The sequence below is a fragment of the Zonotrichia leucophrys genome, chromosome 4, assembly GCF_028769735.1.
Source record: "Zonotrichia leucophrys gambelii isolate GWCS_2022_RI chromosome 4, RI_Zleu_2.0, whole genome shotgun sequence".
Classification (NCBI taxonomy): Eukaryota; Metazoa; Chordata; class Aves; order Passeriformes; family Passerellidae; genus Zonotrichia; species Zonotrichia leucophrys.
This window is the reverse complement of record NC_088173.1, coordinates 20,472,946-20,490,176: the sequence shown is the minus strand read 5'-3', so window position 1 is coordinate 20,490,176 and position 17,231 is coordinate 20,472,946. Positions and strand designations below refer to the sequence as shown.

General features: G+C 36.8%; 1 protein-coding gene across 3 annotated transcripts in view; it reads left to right on the top strand.

Moving 5' to 3' along the window:
• KLHL2 (kelch like family member 2) overlaps nt 1-17,231 on the top strand; it is a 53,618-nt gene that overhangs the window by 33,283 nt on the left and 3,104 nt on the right. For 2 of the 3 annotated variants that reach the window (XM_064710714.1, XM_064710716.1), the window contains 8 exons: nt 713-875; nt 7,758-7,867; nt 9,245-9,361; nt 10,356-10,505; nt 11,419-11,536; nt 12,171-12,368; nt 13,119-13,220; nt 14,129-14,257. In XM_064710714.1, the coding sequence (XP_064566784.1) occupies nt 713-875; nt 7,758-7,867; nt 9,245-9,361; nt 10,356-10,505; nt 11,419-11,536; nt 12,171-12,368; nt 13,119-13,220; nt 14,129-14,257 (1,087 nt within the window). Of the gene's footprint in view, nt 1-712; nt 876-7,757; nt 7,868-9,244; nt 9,362-10,355; nt 10,506-11,418; nt 11,537-12,170; nt 12,369-13,118; nt 13,221-14,128; nt 14,258-15,144; nt 15,393-17,231 lie in introns of those variants that run through there. The other variant, XM_064710715.1, reaches the window with a different exon arrangement.

Genomic DNA, 17,231 nt, shown 5'->3' with positions numbered 1-17,231 from the left:
AAGATTTAAACTAATTTTTAAGTATTTTGCTTAGTAATAGTCTATCTGAGTGCAATCACATTTGTGTCTTTTCTTAATTTCTCCTTCATTAATAGTTGATATTCAAACCAAACTCTTGTTAAATGTGTGATCCTTTATTTTTCCTGTCTATATTGATTGCCAGACAATCTTGAATTATTATTCTTCCAAGATGGTCACAGACTTCTGGGGAAGTCTGAATTCTGTCCTTACTGGAATCTCTTGCATAAGGATGCTTATATTTGATGGTAACAAAAAATTGTACAGTGTCCACTGCTTGCATGCAAATAAGATTTACGTATTCTGTCATGATCTAGAAAACTTTCTTTTAAAAATATCCAACTGAAGGCTTGGAAATGAGATGTTATTATGAAATGCTGGGAAATGCAGGAAGGGAACTTGTGAATGAATATTGGAAAGAGTTTAAATAAAGTGTGAGTTACAGTTTGTGGAACGAGTTCCCCAGTGAACACAATGGTAGAGATGTTGCTTGTTATTCTAAATGGTATCTGTAGGGAGGTAAAATCATGCTTCTGCTGGGTTTTAACTTCCTCAGTTGCAGAATGCTGAAATCTTCCTCTTTATTTTGGTCTTGGTTTTTTAATGGTTTATTTTGTTTCCTAATATTCACAATACTCTTGTATAACATCAGAATTGAATTGGGACATTAACCAGCTCTTGCTTCTCCTTTCAGGTACTACTCCCAGCAGCTGGTCTCTTGCAACTGCAGGATGTGAAGAGGACTTGCTGTGAATTTTTGGAATCTCAGCTTCATCCTATCAACTGCCTGGGGATTCGTGCTTTTGCTGACATGCATGCATGCACAGACCTCCTGAGCAAGGCCAACACATATGCAGGCAAGTTCTCATTGCTGGAGCACACATTGATGTCTGTCAGTGTGGGTGGGATCCAGAGGAACCTGAGTTTTATCCAGGGCATTGCAGACATGTATCTCCTGATGAAAACTGCATTTGATCTGAATGCCTTCAAGAGAAAGAAAATGTGCTGGCTGGCCCACGATTGTATTTAAGTTGAAGGGGGCAGCATCTTCTCAGACTATTCTGACTCTGCAGGGTCCAAGCCATTTCTAATCCAGAAAGAATGTAGCTTCCTGTGTAAAATCCTGCAGCGTCACTGAGGGGAGGAAATTGGGAAAGAAGAATTAAAATTCTGACAACTACCATAAGTCAAAGTATTTAGGAAGCACATGGGGGAAGAAATAAGAAAAAGGCATTGGGAAGAGGGGTAGCCCCTGCACTGCACTAGAGAAGAAGCAAGAAATGTAATGTTGGGTATTATGTAATCAACTTATCTTCTGAAAATCCTACTCATCTAGCCAAAGACCTGAAATTTCTTATTCTAAAGGGTACCTGTAGTCTCATCCACTTGAATCTTGTATTTCATGTGTCTCTCCAGCTCTCCTATTTTCATGCTTGGTACTAACCTTATCTTTCCTCTGTAACCAAACCACCTTCCATTTCTGTCAAATTCCCCCCAAAAGCTTTCCTTATTGTCATCATATTCTTGGAGTACTGCTGGCCTGTATGACAAGCTGCCAGCTCAACTCCTACTGTGTATTTGCTGTGTCTGTGGGGTGGATTTTAAAGCAATGCACAGTCTGTTCTTACTCTTGAGATAAATATGCTGTGTATAGTCAGAATGCATAGTCAGGTCCATTCTTTGCTCTGTCTTCTTCCTCCTAGCACTGTCAGCCCTAGATCAAGAGCAATAGAAAACACAGAATTAAAAATTAAATGTCCTGATAAGGCTGTAGAAAAAAATATGTATGACTGCATTGCTTTTCATAACTTTCCTTAAATGCACAGTGACCAATTAGCATAATTAAAAATTAGTACAGAGTTAAAATTGAATGTTTTTCTGAAATAGAGCACTAAGTGCTTCAACTCAGGTTGCAATAATAGGCTTTTTATTGCCATGAATAAATTTAGAGCTCAGAAAGGCAAGGACTTTGATGAATGCTTTCAGTTGTCTTCGTTCCTAGAAATGCTGATTTGTGGTATAGATTTTTTTAACTCACGGGAGATTATAGTATTTCTATCAAGAATGATTGATATATCAATTAAAAAAATTCAAAAGCTTTTCAGGTTGTTTTTGGAAGTATGAGCTTTTGTAATGCCTGCCTTACTCGTGAAGTTGTGGTGTGCACATGACTGAATGACTTTGTGGTATTTCTATTTAGACATCTATGCAAAAAGTTTTAATTAAATCCTTTTGTCTTTGAGTAATACACTATTAAATCCAAAAAGCTATTACATGTTTTTGAAATAGGAAGCAAGACATACATTTATTAACTAGAGTTAACGTTCAGATATTCAATATTTTAGGGAACACATTTTGATACAGCTGTTACTTAAGTTTGAGTTTTAAATTATTTTTTCTAGCTTCTGTTCTGACTGGGCCATAGTTACTTCTAAACTAAACCTCTAAAGTACTTAAGTTACTTCTGAACAATCTTTGTTCTGTTTAGTAGTTGAAGCTAATATTTGTATAGATTACTTTCTAGAAATAAAGATTCTAAGAGCCTGGCAAGACCTTGAGTGACCTAAACGTGTTTTGAGAGCACAGGAATTGTGTCCACCTGTTAACTCTCCTTCCCTGGGTCACTGTTCAGGCATCCTTTGCTGTGCAGAGAGAGTGTCTGCAAGCATAACACAGACAAGTGAAAAGAGGAGGGAAGTTGGGACATGCAGGATACTGGACTGAACACCAGAATGCTCAGTACTCCTGATAAAATAATCCGGGGAGGAAGCGTTGGCCTTCATTTCTCCTTGGAATTGGCTCATCATCAGTCTTGCTGAATTTCTGTCTGCTGGCTCCCTGATTTCATTTCATACAGTTCTATACCTTTTCAGGTCAATGTTTTTGCTCTTGAATTTTCAGGCTACTTACTGCCTTTATCTCAACCATCATAGCTTCTTTTTTCCCCTGTTCTTATCTCAAATGTCTCTTTGTACTTTGTCACAGCTTTCTTACATATGAAAAAAAAATTCTCAAAATCTGAGCCAAAAATACATGGCTGTGCCATTTCAGAGTTAAGCTTTGTATCACAGGCAGCTTAACTCCCAGGGCACACATTTTGGGATTAAGACTCCAGAAATTAGAATGAGTACAGAAAAGGATTATTAGATTGAAAAAAATAGTAAAAATATTTTTGTGCTAGTGAAAATGAAAAGTATTTTGTTTTGTAACTTCTCCCAGTCTTTACTTTGTTACATCTGCTATTGTAGATTTAGAAAAAGAGCCGGTGAGATAGTTCTGCTAATAGACAATGATAATATAAAACCAGATGGATGCCAATGGATCAGAAGTTATTAGATAAGTGAAACTCTAGAACTTCCAGTGGGAATGAAAATACAACTTCCATTAAATTTGGAACTTCGTATTCCTGTGGTGGGTTGGTCCTTTGCAGCAGAGAGCAAGATCTCTAGGATAGTCATTTATATGCACCTGTGATCTGAAAATAGTGGACAATTGATACAGGTTACTTGGAATGAGCTTCTGTTGCAATTTAACTTGGAGATGGCACATGTCCCCATGATGTCCCGGCAAGCAGTCCTGCTCTGGGTCTTGTTACACTTGCACAGTCACAGAGTGTGTACAGCTGAGGCCTCTCCTCCTTCTTTTTGAGGATTCCTAGGAAGAGTATGTGGCATCAGCACTGCTAGTCTGTCCTTACTTTGGGTGTGGGATATGTCTTATGTGATGTTAAAGAATGTTCACCAATTAACAATTTTTCCTAAGAAGGAGGTGCATTATATAGGTGTTGTAATGTTATGTTTCAACCTGAAGATAAATTAATTGGTAAAACCTTCTAATGAGAAGAGGTGCGCCGTCTTGGACTAGAGAAACCACAGCTCAGTGCTTACGTCCTGACACATTTGTTAGTTTGAACCAAAGAATAGTAATGTATTTCACCCACTGCATAGGGCAGTACAGGCATTGGGAGACCTGTGGCAGTGATGTCCTTGGAGGCGTGGCACACCTTTTGGCTTTTAGCACTGTGCTGAGATGTTAAAGATTCTTTTGTTAGGGAACCCTGGCATGTTTGGTGATGCAGGGTTTGCTGCATTGTATTTGGGATAACAGCATTCTTGATTCTGGTGCTCTTAGTCTGAAACTTGAGCCCTGGCAAGCCTTGGAAGCGTGCACATCTTCTGTGGACTGTTCTTGTGTACATCCGTATGCCTGGCATGCAAAGGATGGAGTTGTCAGAATCATTCCTATGATTCTATTCTGAGTAGCAACGTCTGTTGCTATGCTGCTGTTGCCTTGGCTGTTGTGAATTTCATGATGTTCTAAAAAACAGTTATTTAAGTATAAAATTTGCAAATAAATCAGTTTCTTTGGAAAAAAATGTGATTCTGCAGTTTTAGCTTCTGCTGGTTCTCCAATTGGCAGAACTTGTGTTTATACCTCTGCAGCAAAGCTGGGGTTCCTCTTTGACCAGTGCCTTAAAATAGGCCAATAGCAAAGGCCTTTTGTCCCAAGCCAGAAAATCTTAATGTGACATTGTGAATTAATGCATAAATGTTTAAAGTATAAAATGTCCTGTGCAGGTTTCAGATGTAGCTTTCCTTCCTATGTAATTGAAAAATATAAAGTAAATGTCACTATCTGTATAGCCAGACTTGTGTGCCTTTTGGATAGGAGAGGTGTCAAGTGCTTTTTGCTGAATGTGCATGTACAGTTCCAGACCCAGAACAACAAATACCAAAAAGTGGTACATTTACTTAATGCTCCTTTCTATGCTTTCCAGGCTGGCATTGTTTATTGTGCTTCCAGACATTTTTGTTACTAGCCCTTTTCCTGTTGTTAAAGACTTCTTTTTGTTCCACCCTACTGGCACAGGGCAGACAAGGACAGATCTTTAGCTATTCAGATAGAAACTGACTCAGTTGCAAAAATGTGAAAATCTGTTTTTCATATGCAATTGGAACAGATATTTTAGAAACGTCTTAAAATTGATTTTATTTTTTTTTAAGTCAGAGATTAGTCTTGATAATAAAGAAGTAGGACTCTACTTTCTTAAGAAGTGGGAATTTAGAAGCCAAGCCTCTGCAGGTCCTAAGCCAGCTTGTTTTCAGGCTGCCAGACTGTAGAGCCAGCTGGCTTCAATTTCTGGGTAAAGAGGCAAGAAATGGGGCAGGATTCCAGTACAAATTTGTCAAAGTTGCATACCGTGTGGAAAATTCTGATTTGGGAAAAAAATTATTTTGTTCTCTCATGGAAACTTCCATATGGATAGTTCTCTCTTTGCTTCTCTAAGAGATGTTCATAAAGAAAGAAGTGTGTTCTGTAATGCAATAAATAAAAACCATGATAATTTGAGATTTTACAGGGGACAGTTACATGAAATATTTAATCATTTAAGCATAACTTTCATCATGTTTGATGTTAATGTCTTCAGATTATCGAAGCTCTCAGGGTGGGAGCTGTAATATGAGACAATAAAAATCCTAACCCAGAAGGCAAAAAAAACCCCCACACCTCCAGTGCTATTTTTCATCGTTATTGGGAAAAGAGGATCCAAGTGTGATTTCTTGAAATTTTAGTACTGAGTCGTTATTTCGAAGATGCTGATATCCTTCTTGCTAAAAGGATGCAAAAAGTTTGAATTTCATAAGTGTGAATTTTATAAATAATGAAGCCTTCTGTCTTCAACGCTTGAACCAGCATAACATAAATTGCCATTGGTGGATTTAATTGATTTTTACATTTCCTTATTATTTTTCAGTTTTTAATTGTATTAAATAATCCATGTAGCTGTAATTGCAACTGGCTTCTGCCAAATGTTATCTATCAATCAGTGACGATGGTCTGCTAGACAACAAGGGATCTGATTCTTACAAGACAAGTTATTTCACCTTACCTCTTTTTTTGATGACTAGAATTTATGTCGAAATCCCCTCTATTTCTCTTTTGTCCATAATCACCTGAGGATATGTAGCTGTTGATTGAGTAGTTTGGTTTAGTGTTTCTCCTTTTTCCACTCCTTCCCTTGACCATGTGCCATGTTTTATGCTTTAAGAGGCTGACATCCAGTAAAACAGTTTTTGTTCAAGCACTGGGGTTTTTTTTCTCTTCTATCGTTCTTATGTCTAGCATGAAAACTGGAGACAGTCTCACATTCATTGTATTACTTGGAAAGTTCTCAACTTTCACCTCTCCTGGTTTAGAGGGTGGATCTCTTCCTACTTCATGCATGACATAAATCTAAATAAACTTTAAAAAAGCAAGGCTTTTATATGTGAGTCCATAAAATCAAACTGGTATTTCTGATTTATGAAATATACTCTGTTTGATGTGTTCCACTGTTGCATTGTATTTCTCAAGAAAAGATGAACAGTGCTTCAGAACCTCAGAATGTTTGAGATTTGGATGCATGTTGCTTTCCCTTTCTCTCTCCAAACTCAGCTTCTCAGTACAGTCAGGCATACTGGTTTGTGACACTCACCTAAAATTTGGAGTTTATTGTAAAAATAATCTATACAAATTTTCTTTCTCAATTTCTATTTGCAAACAATAAAACCTATCAGATACTTAGCTTGAGAAACTGTGTGCTTTTCTGAAAAGCAAACAGATACAATTTGTAGAGTGGAAAAGTAATGGGCATGTTATAAAAATCAATAGTATTTCTTTTCATCCTTTCTTTCCCATTGTCTGAAGTATTGCAGAAAATACTACCTGTCCATCATGAGAGAATGTTGCAGAATTAGAGGGGCTTGTACTAATGATCATTGGAATTAAAACAGCTGTTTTCTTGTACCCTGCAAAGTTGAACTGAAAAATTAGACTTCTTGACCTTAAGCATTCAGCATTCTTTAACTTTTTTAACATCTTAGACAACTTTCTCAAGTTTGGATTCTTAGTTACAGTAGTACTAATACAGTGATTGAAAAGCCTATAAAATGTTCTTTGGTTTGAGTATGTTTTCCGGCCTCTTTTTATTTATTCTAATTTTGAGACAGTTCTTAAGTTCTTAGTAACAGTTGTCCCTTCTGACTTCTGTTAATAGCAGAAGAAGGAGAAAAATAATTAAACTGAATGGAACAACTTTTTAAGCAAAATAATGCCATGAAAAGCAATTTTAAGGAAGGGAGGGGACAACTGAATAACTGAATGACAACATGGAAACTTGAATTTTTTTCAGTTTTATTTATGGTGAGGTTTAGAAAACATTAGGAAAAACTACATATCTTCTGCACATTGTAGAGATTGCAATATGCAATATTTTATGACCTTGGAAAAGCTTTGAGAGATGCAACAGGACTTGTTGTATGACGTTGTTGGTTGGTTCTAAAGAATCAACCATTGTTCATGTCAAACTACCAATTTAAAATATGCTTGTCATCAGCATACAGAGTATAAAGACTCTGGAGTCTTTTTTCTGTATTTTTGTATACAAATTTGGTAAAATGAGTCTTAGGTACTTCTCAAGGACAAGTACTGAGATGAAGCAAGCATCTGAAAATTACTACAATACTTTTAGTATAATGTGCTTTAATATTTCAGTTAAAGAATGTTTAAATATAAAAGCTATTTGTGAGACCAAGCTTTAACCTGTAGAAGAGGTTTTAAGTCAATATATTGCTACTAGACAAAGTAGAATAGCTTGCATATTGAATCATTTTCCTCTGTTTTCCCCTGCTGTGTTGATGCTTGTTAAACATGAGGAGACCTGTTGCTGTATGTTAGCATATTTCTTTTCCCCCAAACAGAACAGCACTTTTCTGATGTTGTGCTTAGTGAAGAATACCTCAATCTTGGTGTAGAGCAGGTGTGCAGTCTGATATCCAGTGACAAACTCACAATTGCCTCAGAGGAGAAGGTAAGACAATCTGTATCCCCTTATTTTTTTATCCTTTCATGTGAAAGAGTGAGCTTGCTCCTACTGATCTTGTGCCCTTTTTCGGACGTGTTCTGTGTGTCCATGGCAAAATTAGGCAGGTATTGTGCTCAAGTTTAAAGGATGTTTCCCAAAAGTGTTGACAGTCTGATGGTGACAACTAGTCTCAACTCTTAAAAATCCTACAACTATATTAAAATCACATCACCTTTTTTGGGAAAAGAACCCAATAAATAAAACTACATTAAATAGAAATTCCTTCTCATCTTCCAGCAGAACAACCAGAACACATGCTGAGTCATATCCACAAGCGTTTAGTTTACCAAGGAATAAATAATTTCAAGTTTGAAGAGCTATTATATGTCATTTAGTAACTTTACCATCAGCAGTCCCACAAAGGTATTAAAGCTCTGTGTGTATAAGTGAGCACATGTGGTTTGCACAGGAGATGACATGGCAGCTTGGTATTACCAAACCAGAGTTTAATATGTGTTAGCTCATCTTTAGCGTAGATCTCAATCTTTTGCAGCCGTTTTTGAAACACTGCGCTCTTCAGTGAGCACAGGGTGTCCCTGTAAACCTCTAATGATTTTCAGGATGTGGTAGCATTAATTTTGAGATTTTTAAATTCAGTTATGATCTATTTGAAATATGTTGGTTTTCTTTTTTCTGCGAAGTTTATAGTTGTACTCAAATGAGGCTAAATTGTGTACAAAAGCATGTTTGAATACTCATTTATACAGTTAGGCAGTGTTTCATGTTTGAAACTTTGAATCTAAGAACTATCTGCTTAAACAGGAGCTAGCACAGCTATGTTGTTGTTCCTGTAATACCCTGAAGGCCTGGATCTATCACCTAAATACACGTGATGCTGCTTTCGTAGAGTATAATTAAGGTTTTAATGCTCTAGTGAATGATGAGCTACTGTGCAATGCAGGCAAAATCAGGCTTGGGATCACTTGTCCTGCTAAGACTCAGTGATGATAGGTCATTTGAATGGGCATGTGGCAGGTCAGTTCTCCAAGAAAGGAAGAAAAATATCAGGACTGTAGTATTCCTGCTGTTGTGTTGCTTGTTTGCCTAGTTTTCAGTTTCAGTGAAGTCACTGTGTGCATTTTGTCAATGTAGCACAGCTATCCTTGAAACAACAGTAGAGGATTAGATATAAAAAGAGACCAGATAATGCACCTTCATAATTTTAGAGTTGATAAATATGGAAATAACAGGAGCTGTAACCACTGTCATCTGTTCTTAGGTTAGGAATTTTAGTATAAGCAAAACTGTTTTTGGAGGCACACTAATGTTTTCATGCTTATGAACTTGTTAGTCAAAGAACTAAATTTGTTTGTTTTCTGGAAGGTATTTGAAGCAGTGATAGCCTGGGTGAACCATGACAAAGATGTAAGGCAGGAGCTAATGGCACGTCTGATGGAGCATGTTCGGCTGCCTTTGCTTTCCCGGGAGTATTTAGTTCAGGTAAGCAAAAAGGAAAACTAATTATTCTGCATGGGAATATTTCTGTTTGTTATTTTAATGCTAGGTAGATAAGTTTAAATTTCAACAACAGTGCCATTAGGATGTTAGTGATAGAAAAAGTAAACAAACAGGCACTACCACATACTCATGTGCACATCCACCCACTGAGGTGAGAGATTGCCATGTAGAGGATGACTTATGTAAGTAATTTATCTGTTTGGCTGAGTGCATGTCATACTACACCAGGAATCTGAACAATGTAATTTGCTGAGATCAGGTTAGGTTTCATTTGTAATACCATCTTTTGATAAAGGTTTTTTTCTCATAAGTGAATTTTCCCCTTCAGAATTATATCTGTTGTTTAAGCTGATTAGGAATTAATGACAAAGGAATCATTCTTTTACCTGGTTCAGATAAAATAAATTTTTTCAAATTTTATAAGCTCATTTGGATATTTTCGTGTCTGGTCAAATATTTAAGATTGACAATATGAGTTCAGTATTAACATTGGTTAGTAGGTGTAAGTAGGTTGATAGGTGTTTATTTTTAAAATTCTGGTTTTGTGATACAAATCTCCAATTTGTGTGGGTTGTTTTGGGTGGGATTTGGAGTTTTTTTGTTGTTGTGTTCTGTTGTGGTTATTTTTGTAGGGTGGCTTACTAGTTTGTTAAATTATTCTCCTCTATTCCAGTCTTAAAATATTCTGTACTGTCTGTATTTAAAAAATTTTAAAATGTGCCCAATTGTAAGAAAAGTGATTTACCTTGCTTATCACTGTTTCTTCCACTTGCTAATTAACAATCAGCATATTTTGATTTATTTTTAGTGACTGCATATTTCCAACACAAATTTGTGCCCTACTGGTTAAATTCCAATCTTAACAAGTAGATTAATCTGCATTTGTGTGATAGATCATAGGCTTTAATACACTTTGTACTGTGATTTCTACTGCCTTAAAATGCTCAAACCTTGTTAAACTTCTATTAATAAACAGCGAGTTGAAGAGGAAATACTGGTTAAGAACAGCAGTGCTTGCAAAGATTACCTCATTGAAGCTATGAAGTATCACTTGCTACCAACTGAGCAACGAGCATTGATGAAAAGCACACGGACAAAATTGAGAACACCTGCCAGCCTTCCAAAGGTAAAGCCCTTGTTTTTCCAGTGTATATACTATTTCAAACTGCATTTTAAAAACTTTCATGAGAGCATGACTGAGTCTGCAGGTATTCCTGTAAAAAAATTGTACCAGAATTATTTATCATAAATAAATATCATAAAGTTATTACCTTTACACTCCATGATATTTATGATCCAGATGTTTTGCCTCCCACCTACACAGAGAATCATCACTACCTGCCTTCCCAGAAAACATTTTTTAGTAAGTTCTTCAGCTATTTTGAGAAATATACAACTATGGAGAAGTAAGCCTGTTTAAAAAAAACAAAATACCAAACCAAACAAACAAAAAAACCAAACCAAAAAACCTCAAACCAAAACAAAGAATGACTGAAGCTTCTGTATTGAGATTTTTTTATTTAATCTTTAGTTTATTTTAGCATAAAACAAACATTAGATACTTTCTTCTTTACAATGAAGTAAAGAAGTTTTCTTGTGGTACTGTTGCGAAAATGGTAATAATGGAATAGGAGATTCAATTCAGCAGACTTAACACATTTTTCTTAGAAGAACAAGGTAAGGCTGTTACATGAACATTGCAGATGGTGAATTCTCATACCTGAGATCACAGTAGGTTGTGAGGATAAAGCAAGGTCTCCCTCTTTTGTGGGAGCTTTACCAAGATTCTGATTGCTTTCTGTTTTTCTACCCTTGGTATTTCCTCCAGACAAAATAACTACAAATAACATTTGTTTAAAAAAAAACACCTAGCAATTAATTTGGCCTGGTTCACAAGACTCAAATTTCTATAGGAGAGCCATCCTTTAATTATTTCTTGTAGAGAAGCTTGCTTTATTTTTAAACACTTTTTTTATCTTTCAGGTGCTCTCATATATGCAGATAACTAACAGTTATTATTGCTATTATCTCCCTGATAGTTGATGATGGTAGTTGGGGGACAAGCTCCAAAGGCAATTCGCAGTGTTGAATGCTATGATTTTAAAGAAGAGCGCTGGCATCAAGTGGCTGAATTGCCTTCCAGAAGATGTAGAGCAGGTAAGGAAGCCTAATTTTTTGTTGTGGTTGGTAATGCTTCAGAATTTAGGCATTGTATGTTCTCTGGAACAGTACTTGAGATATTTACCTAAGAAGGGCTAAACCTTGACTTCACCGATCATTGAATTACTTGCTAATCTGGAACAATACAACTTTGATCAATTGTGCTTAATTTGAGCTTCAGTTTGCAATCTGTAGGATAAACTGCTTTATTACCTCCCACAGAAACAAGGGATAAATAAATCAAAATGTTAATGCATTGTAATAACGACTAATTTTCCTATTAAAATGCCCTAATCTTATTAAATGTTATAAAGAATGTGAAGCAGTGATAATCCACTACTGAAAACATGAACATGTGATCTTAAAGCAGCTGAGCAATTTAAGCAAGAAGAAATTCAGCAAGATGGTATTCAGGAACATGCATTGTTAGCAAAAAATGTTAGAAATTCTGGGGCCTAATCTGAATGAAGTGTGGTTCTAGGGGACTGTCAAAAGCACGACAAGTGTAGTGAGTACTGTAGTTTGTGTCAAGTATCTGCATACTTAGGATAGTGCAGAACACAGTTACAGAATACAGTTAATTGGCAGAGAGACTGAAACACTCACCTTTCCTCCCATGTCCCTGCTCTAGGAATGGTGTACATGGGAGGCATGGTTTATGCTGTTGGTGGTTTCAATGGCTCTTTGAGAGTTCGTACAGTAGATTCCTATGACCCAGTGAAGGACCAGTGGACAAGTGTTGCTAACATGCAAGACAGGAGAAGCACACTGGGAGCAGCTGTGTTAAATGGCCTTCTTTATGCTGTGGGAGGATTTGATGGGAGTACAGGTATGTGCCTGAGACACTTCTGAACAGCTTTGACTACTCTTAACATAACTGTTGCAAATTTGAATGCCTCTTTTTGCTGGTACTTGTGGTGAAACCAATCATGAGGGTAGCCTAGCACCTTGTGGTGTGGAGTGTCCTTAAGTGGTCACATCCCCTTACCTGAAAAGTGGACTGTTTGCTCCTAAGTGTTCAGGCTTAAAGACTAGTGAACTTCTGGCAAGTTCCTTTCCAGTTTTCCTTCTTCAGTCAGAGAGTCCTTAACTTGTGGAAGATATGAGACAAAAATTATCTAGTCTGTTTAGTCCTGTTTGCATAGGAAATTGATTTCTGCATTTTCATGTAGTGTAAATAAGATTATAAACAGCTTTTTCTGACCTGTAAGAAAACAAACACTGCTCATTCTCTACTTAGATGCATTAAACAATTAGTACAGAAGTGACCTTTTTGCTGAATAACTATCATAGAAGCATATGTAGAAGAAAGCATGTAACTTAATTAAAAAGAATGGAAATAATCCAGGGAGGAAGCTTTCACTGCTACACAAAAATGTTCAGTAATTTGCCCGTTTTCAGACGTAAAGTTCGGTTGACTGTAATTGCCTTCTAAAGGACAAAAGGTTGTGCTTTTTGTTCAGTATTTAACAATCCTTAAAATGCAATAATTTGAGTTTTCAGATATGAAGAATTTCCTGAAAGCTAGACAGTATGTTGCACCTAGGTTTATAGAGAAAATGCTATATTGTCTTCATAGGTTTGTCATCAGTCGAAGTTTACAACTTAAAGACTAACGAGTGGTTTCATGTAGCTCCAATGAACACAAGAAGAAGTAGTGTTGGTGTAGGTGTTGTTGGAGGTAAGTCAACAAATGATATTAAAAAAACCAGACGGAAATGCAATCATTTACCCTACTAGTTTTCCTTGTTTCTGAAAACATACTTCAGATTTATGTTTTTGCTCAATCTTGTGATCGAAATAGTATGAACAACATGTAATCATTCTGCTTGGGTTTGACCAGTAGTAGTTTTAAATTTTTTTTCAGAGCTTCAGCTGTGGCTGAGGCCAGCTGAGGGAAACCTTTCTAAGCTCTAGGTTATGTATGCCAACAATTTCAGCTGACGTGATGACCTTATCATTTGGTCTTTAGTGATGCAGCACTGCTGTATTGTCAGCTCTGTTATCTGTGGCTGACCTTGCTGGCTGCACGCTGGGGACAATCCCAAGGGCAGTGTTGGGAAAACTGCTGACTTTTCAGTCAGCTTGGTGGTGAATAGTCTGGATGTCACTTGCACAATGGAGGCCTGGCCTGGCTCTTGGATCTTAAAACAGTTTTATGGGTGGGTGTGTGCTTTAACTGCATAGGAACCACTGCTGTTTCTAATCTGAAAATGCAGACTGTGCGAGTGATTTTCAACTAAATTTCCAATATTCCGAGGAAGCCTATTTGTGAGCTTCTAGTATCAAACATACTTGAAATAGCTTGATTTTGAGCAATGACTAATTAAAAACCTTACCTTTGTATTTCAGCTAGGCAATTTAAAATCTTTTGACTTGTATTGTTGTTGTTAAATACTGGGTGCCTTTTACATCCTAAAAACGACAAGATCTGTGGCATGCTAACCTCAAGTGTTTACAGTATAGAATCTCAGTCAGTGATTGACAGGTGCTGATTAGCAGTTAATTGGAGAGCAATGCCTTCCTCTTTGTGGTGTGGCAGTCTCTGCATGTGCATTAGCAGCTGGCAGGCTCCTTTGGTCCCCCCAGGGAAGCTGTATGCTGTTGGTGGCTATGATGGAGCGTCACGGCAGTGCCTTAGTTCAGTGGAATGCTACGATGCCAATTCCAACGAGTGGAGCTACGTCGCAGAAATGAGCACGAGGCGGAGCGGAGCAGGTGAGTGGACAAGGATCAGCTGTCCTTGCAAGGATGAAAATTCGTGGGTTTAAAATGCATCTAAAACCATGAAAGGTAAGCTAAAGTCTGAATCTAATGGAATGTGCTGGTTCTAGATGCACAGCACAACTGTTTCCACTGAGTAAGATTCAGTCTGTTAAGAGTAAATATCCCTCTTTGTTTTTTCATACTTTCATATTCCTCCTCTTCCCACAACTTCTGATGGTTTTTAACATACAGACTAATATTCATGGATTGTAATAATCACTGTCACCTCAATTCTTAAGTATCAAAATCTATACAGCAAGAATGAAAAAATGTCTTTTCTACAGGGATCTCTTTGCCAGTTAGGGCTGATTATTCTAGCAGCGTTTCCAGGTTGACTTTACATGTGAACTGTGACTAGGTTTCCACCTCTTTGAAGGACTTGTTCTGCATTCTGATTCACTGCAGGAAATTTTGTCCTTGTTCATTCCTAAGTTTGTATTAATGGTTTCATCCTATTACTTCCACTTATGTACCCTTTATTTCACCTTCAGTAATTCTTCTCATCACCTGGTGTTTGCATCCCCTGTACACGTACAGCCTACTACATGTTATTCTTCCTTATCATTTAGCCAAGGTATATCCATTTATTTCTGTATAAATTTAAAAATCCCTTCTCTTTTTTTATTTTTGTGGATTTCTTTTTTCCTTCTTGCAATTCTGAGTGTGTATATTTCTCTTTAAAGACATCTTTAAAAGTGCCTATGGTATTCCACTTTTGTCTAATGAAATGGTGCTTCCACAGCTCCAAATTGACTTTAGCATTTTCATTATCTATTAATATTATGGACTTGAATCTCATTTACTGTTCACTGTCCTCTATTTGTCTTTTGGTATTTCAGGTTTTTTCAACTCGCAGAAGTTGTTTTATTTCTCTAGATGCGTTCCCATGGACTTTTTCAAGTCAAATTCCATGATATTATTTCCTACATTTATTTTTTAGTAGTTAAGTCACTTTTTTTGCCAAGTACTTAACGGTGGTTTTTAGCAACACCCTTCAAGTATCTACTGGTGATTGCAATAACGTGCTTCATAATGGGAAGAGATACTGCTACAAATAAATCTGAATGGACTTCTAGTATACTCAGTATATGATTAGTAATTACCCCAACTTCTCATCTTACCTTCCATTATTCTTTGTTAACTCTGAACAGTTTTTACCTATGTAATAAATTAAGTTCAAATAATTTCAAATTAAATCTAGCAAAGTACTAAATTCGTTATTAAATTAACATAGTCTGTGATACTTCCATCATATCCTTACAAGATCAGCAAGCTGATAACTCTTATTACTAGAAGTCACATTTCAATTGTATTTCTAAACTAAAACTTTGATGATAATGAAGGAAACATGATACAATATACCTCAAGAAAACACAGTTGCCTTGTGAAACTTCTAGTAACTCAGCCTGTGCTTCTTGGAAGTAAATTCTGGATTAAAAACTGGACAGAGTTGCAGTAAGGGTACTGGAAAATATTCCTTTCTAATATTGGCAAGTGTTGAGGAATATATTTATATAAAATGGGCAACTTATAAGAATAATTTTAAAGACAAATAGTGTTGGTGGGTTGTGACAAAGTTTCATTTTGCAGTCTGCCTGCGCACACATTTTGTTTCAGCATTTGGGGTTTATTTTTTGATACTCTGTTTTTGCAAACTGTTGTTGTGCATGTAGCCTATTTATATAGCAGATGTTTTCAGATTTTTTTTTTGATGTTGAATTTCTTCTATAACTCCTTAAATATACTAACTACTGGGATCTTCCTGCCCCTCTCCTCTCTTCCCTTGTCCCTATGTTTGCTTATCTAACTCTCTTCTGCCCTTTGCCTGGTCCACTGATAAAAAAAATGGAGAGGAAAACGAAATGTAGACAGTTATTCCAGTTTCATATAATTGAGTAAAATAATCAACAGCCACTCTGTTAAATACATGGAAAAATTATATTTTTGCATGGCAGAGGAGTGGGTGGTAATGTGAAAATCGTGACTGTTGATTGAGCTTGGCTGTAGAAGCCAAATAGCCAAACCCACCAAAACTGTTTCAACTGGAAATCAGTCCTGGTGGTGTTATGGGGGCTAACTAAAGAAAATTTTGTTCCTGTATTCAACTTTTGGATGTCTGGTCATCTCAAAGAACTTAAGCTCATCTCTTCTGTTCCTACTGCTTCAGCTTCACTCAAAAGCAACTTTTCAGAGGTTAACCCTCAGTTACTCTTCTTTAGTACCCACTGCTTCTCAGTTGATCAATACGGGGACAGATCTGTTTCCAGCAACATATTGGGAGGAGGAACTTCAGATCCAGATATAGGCCATTTGGGAGGGCTGAGAGATATAAGACAGGGTCCTGAAAAATGGGCAGGAAAGAAAAATAACAAAGAAAGGAGAACTCAGAAGACGGCAACAAGAGGATACAGACGGAAGGAGCAAGAAATAAGGTAGGACCTGGAAACTGGGTGTGGGATTAAGGGAAAATGAAGCACCATGGAGGAAGGGAGGACATTATTAAAAATAAGGAGCTATGAAAGAAAAAAGTGGCAATGTGGCAGAGGGAAAGCTCTACACACTGAATAGGAAGGCCAGTAACTATTGAAGGCATGGGTGGGGGGATTTATGTCACATCCCATATTTAAACTGAAAATATTAGCCCTCCTTCTGTAATGTTTAATTCTACAAAAGATGAATGTTGTACTTTCCTTTCTAATAAAGTGTGATCATAGTGGGAGAAAGAAAAGTTGTCATACTATACTGTGGCATGATAGCTAGAAATAATAGTAATAAAAGAGGAATTCAATTAACTGGGAAGGATATGGGGAAATGCTAGTAGTGAATATCACTGGTAAAGCCCTAAATAGCATGATTTAAAAGAGTGTCCTATCAAGAAGCTATTTTTCAGATTTACAGTACCAATTAGCTTCCATGTTTCCTTCCT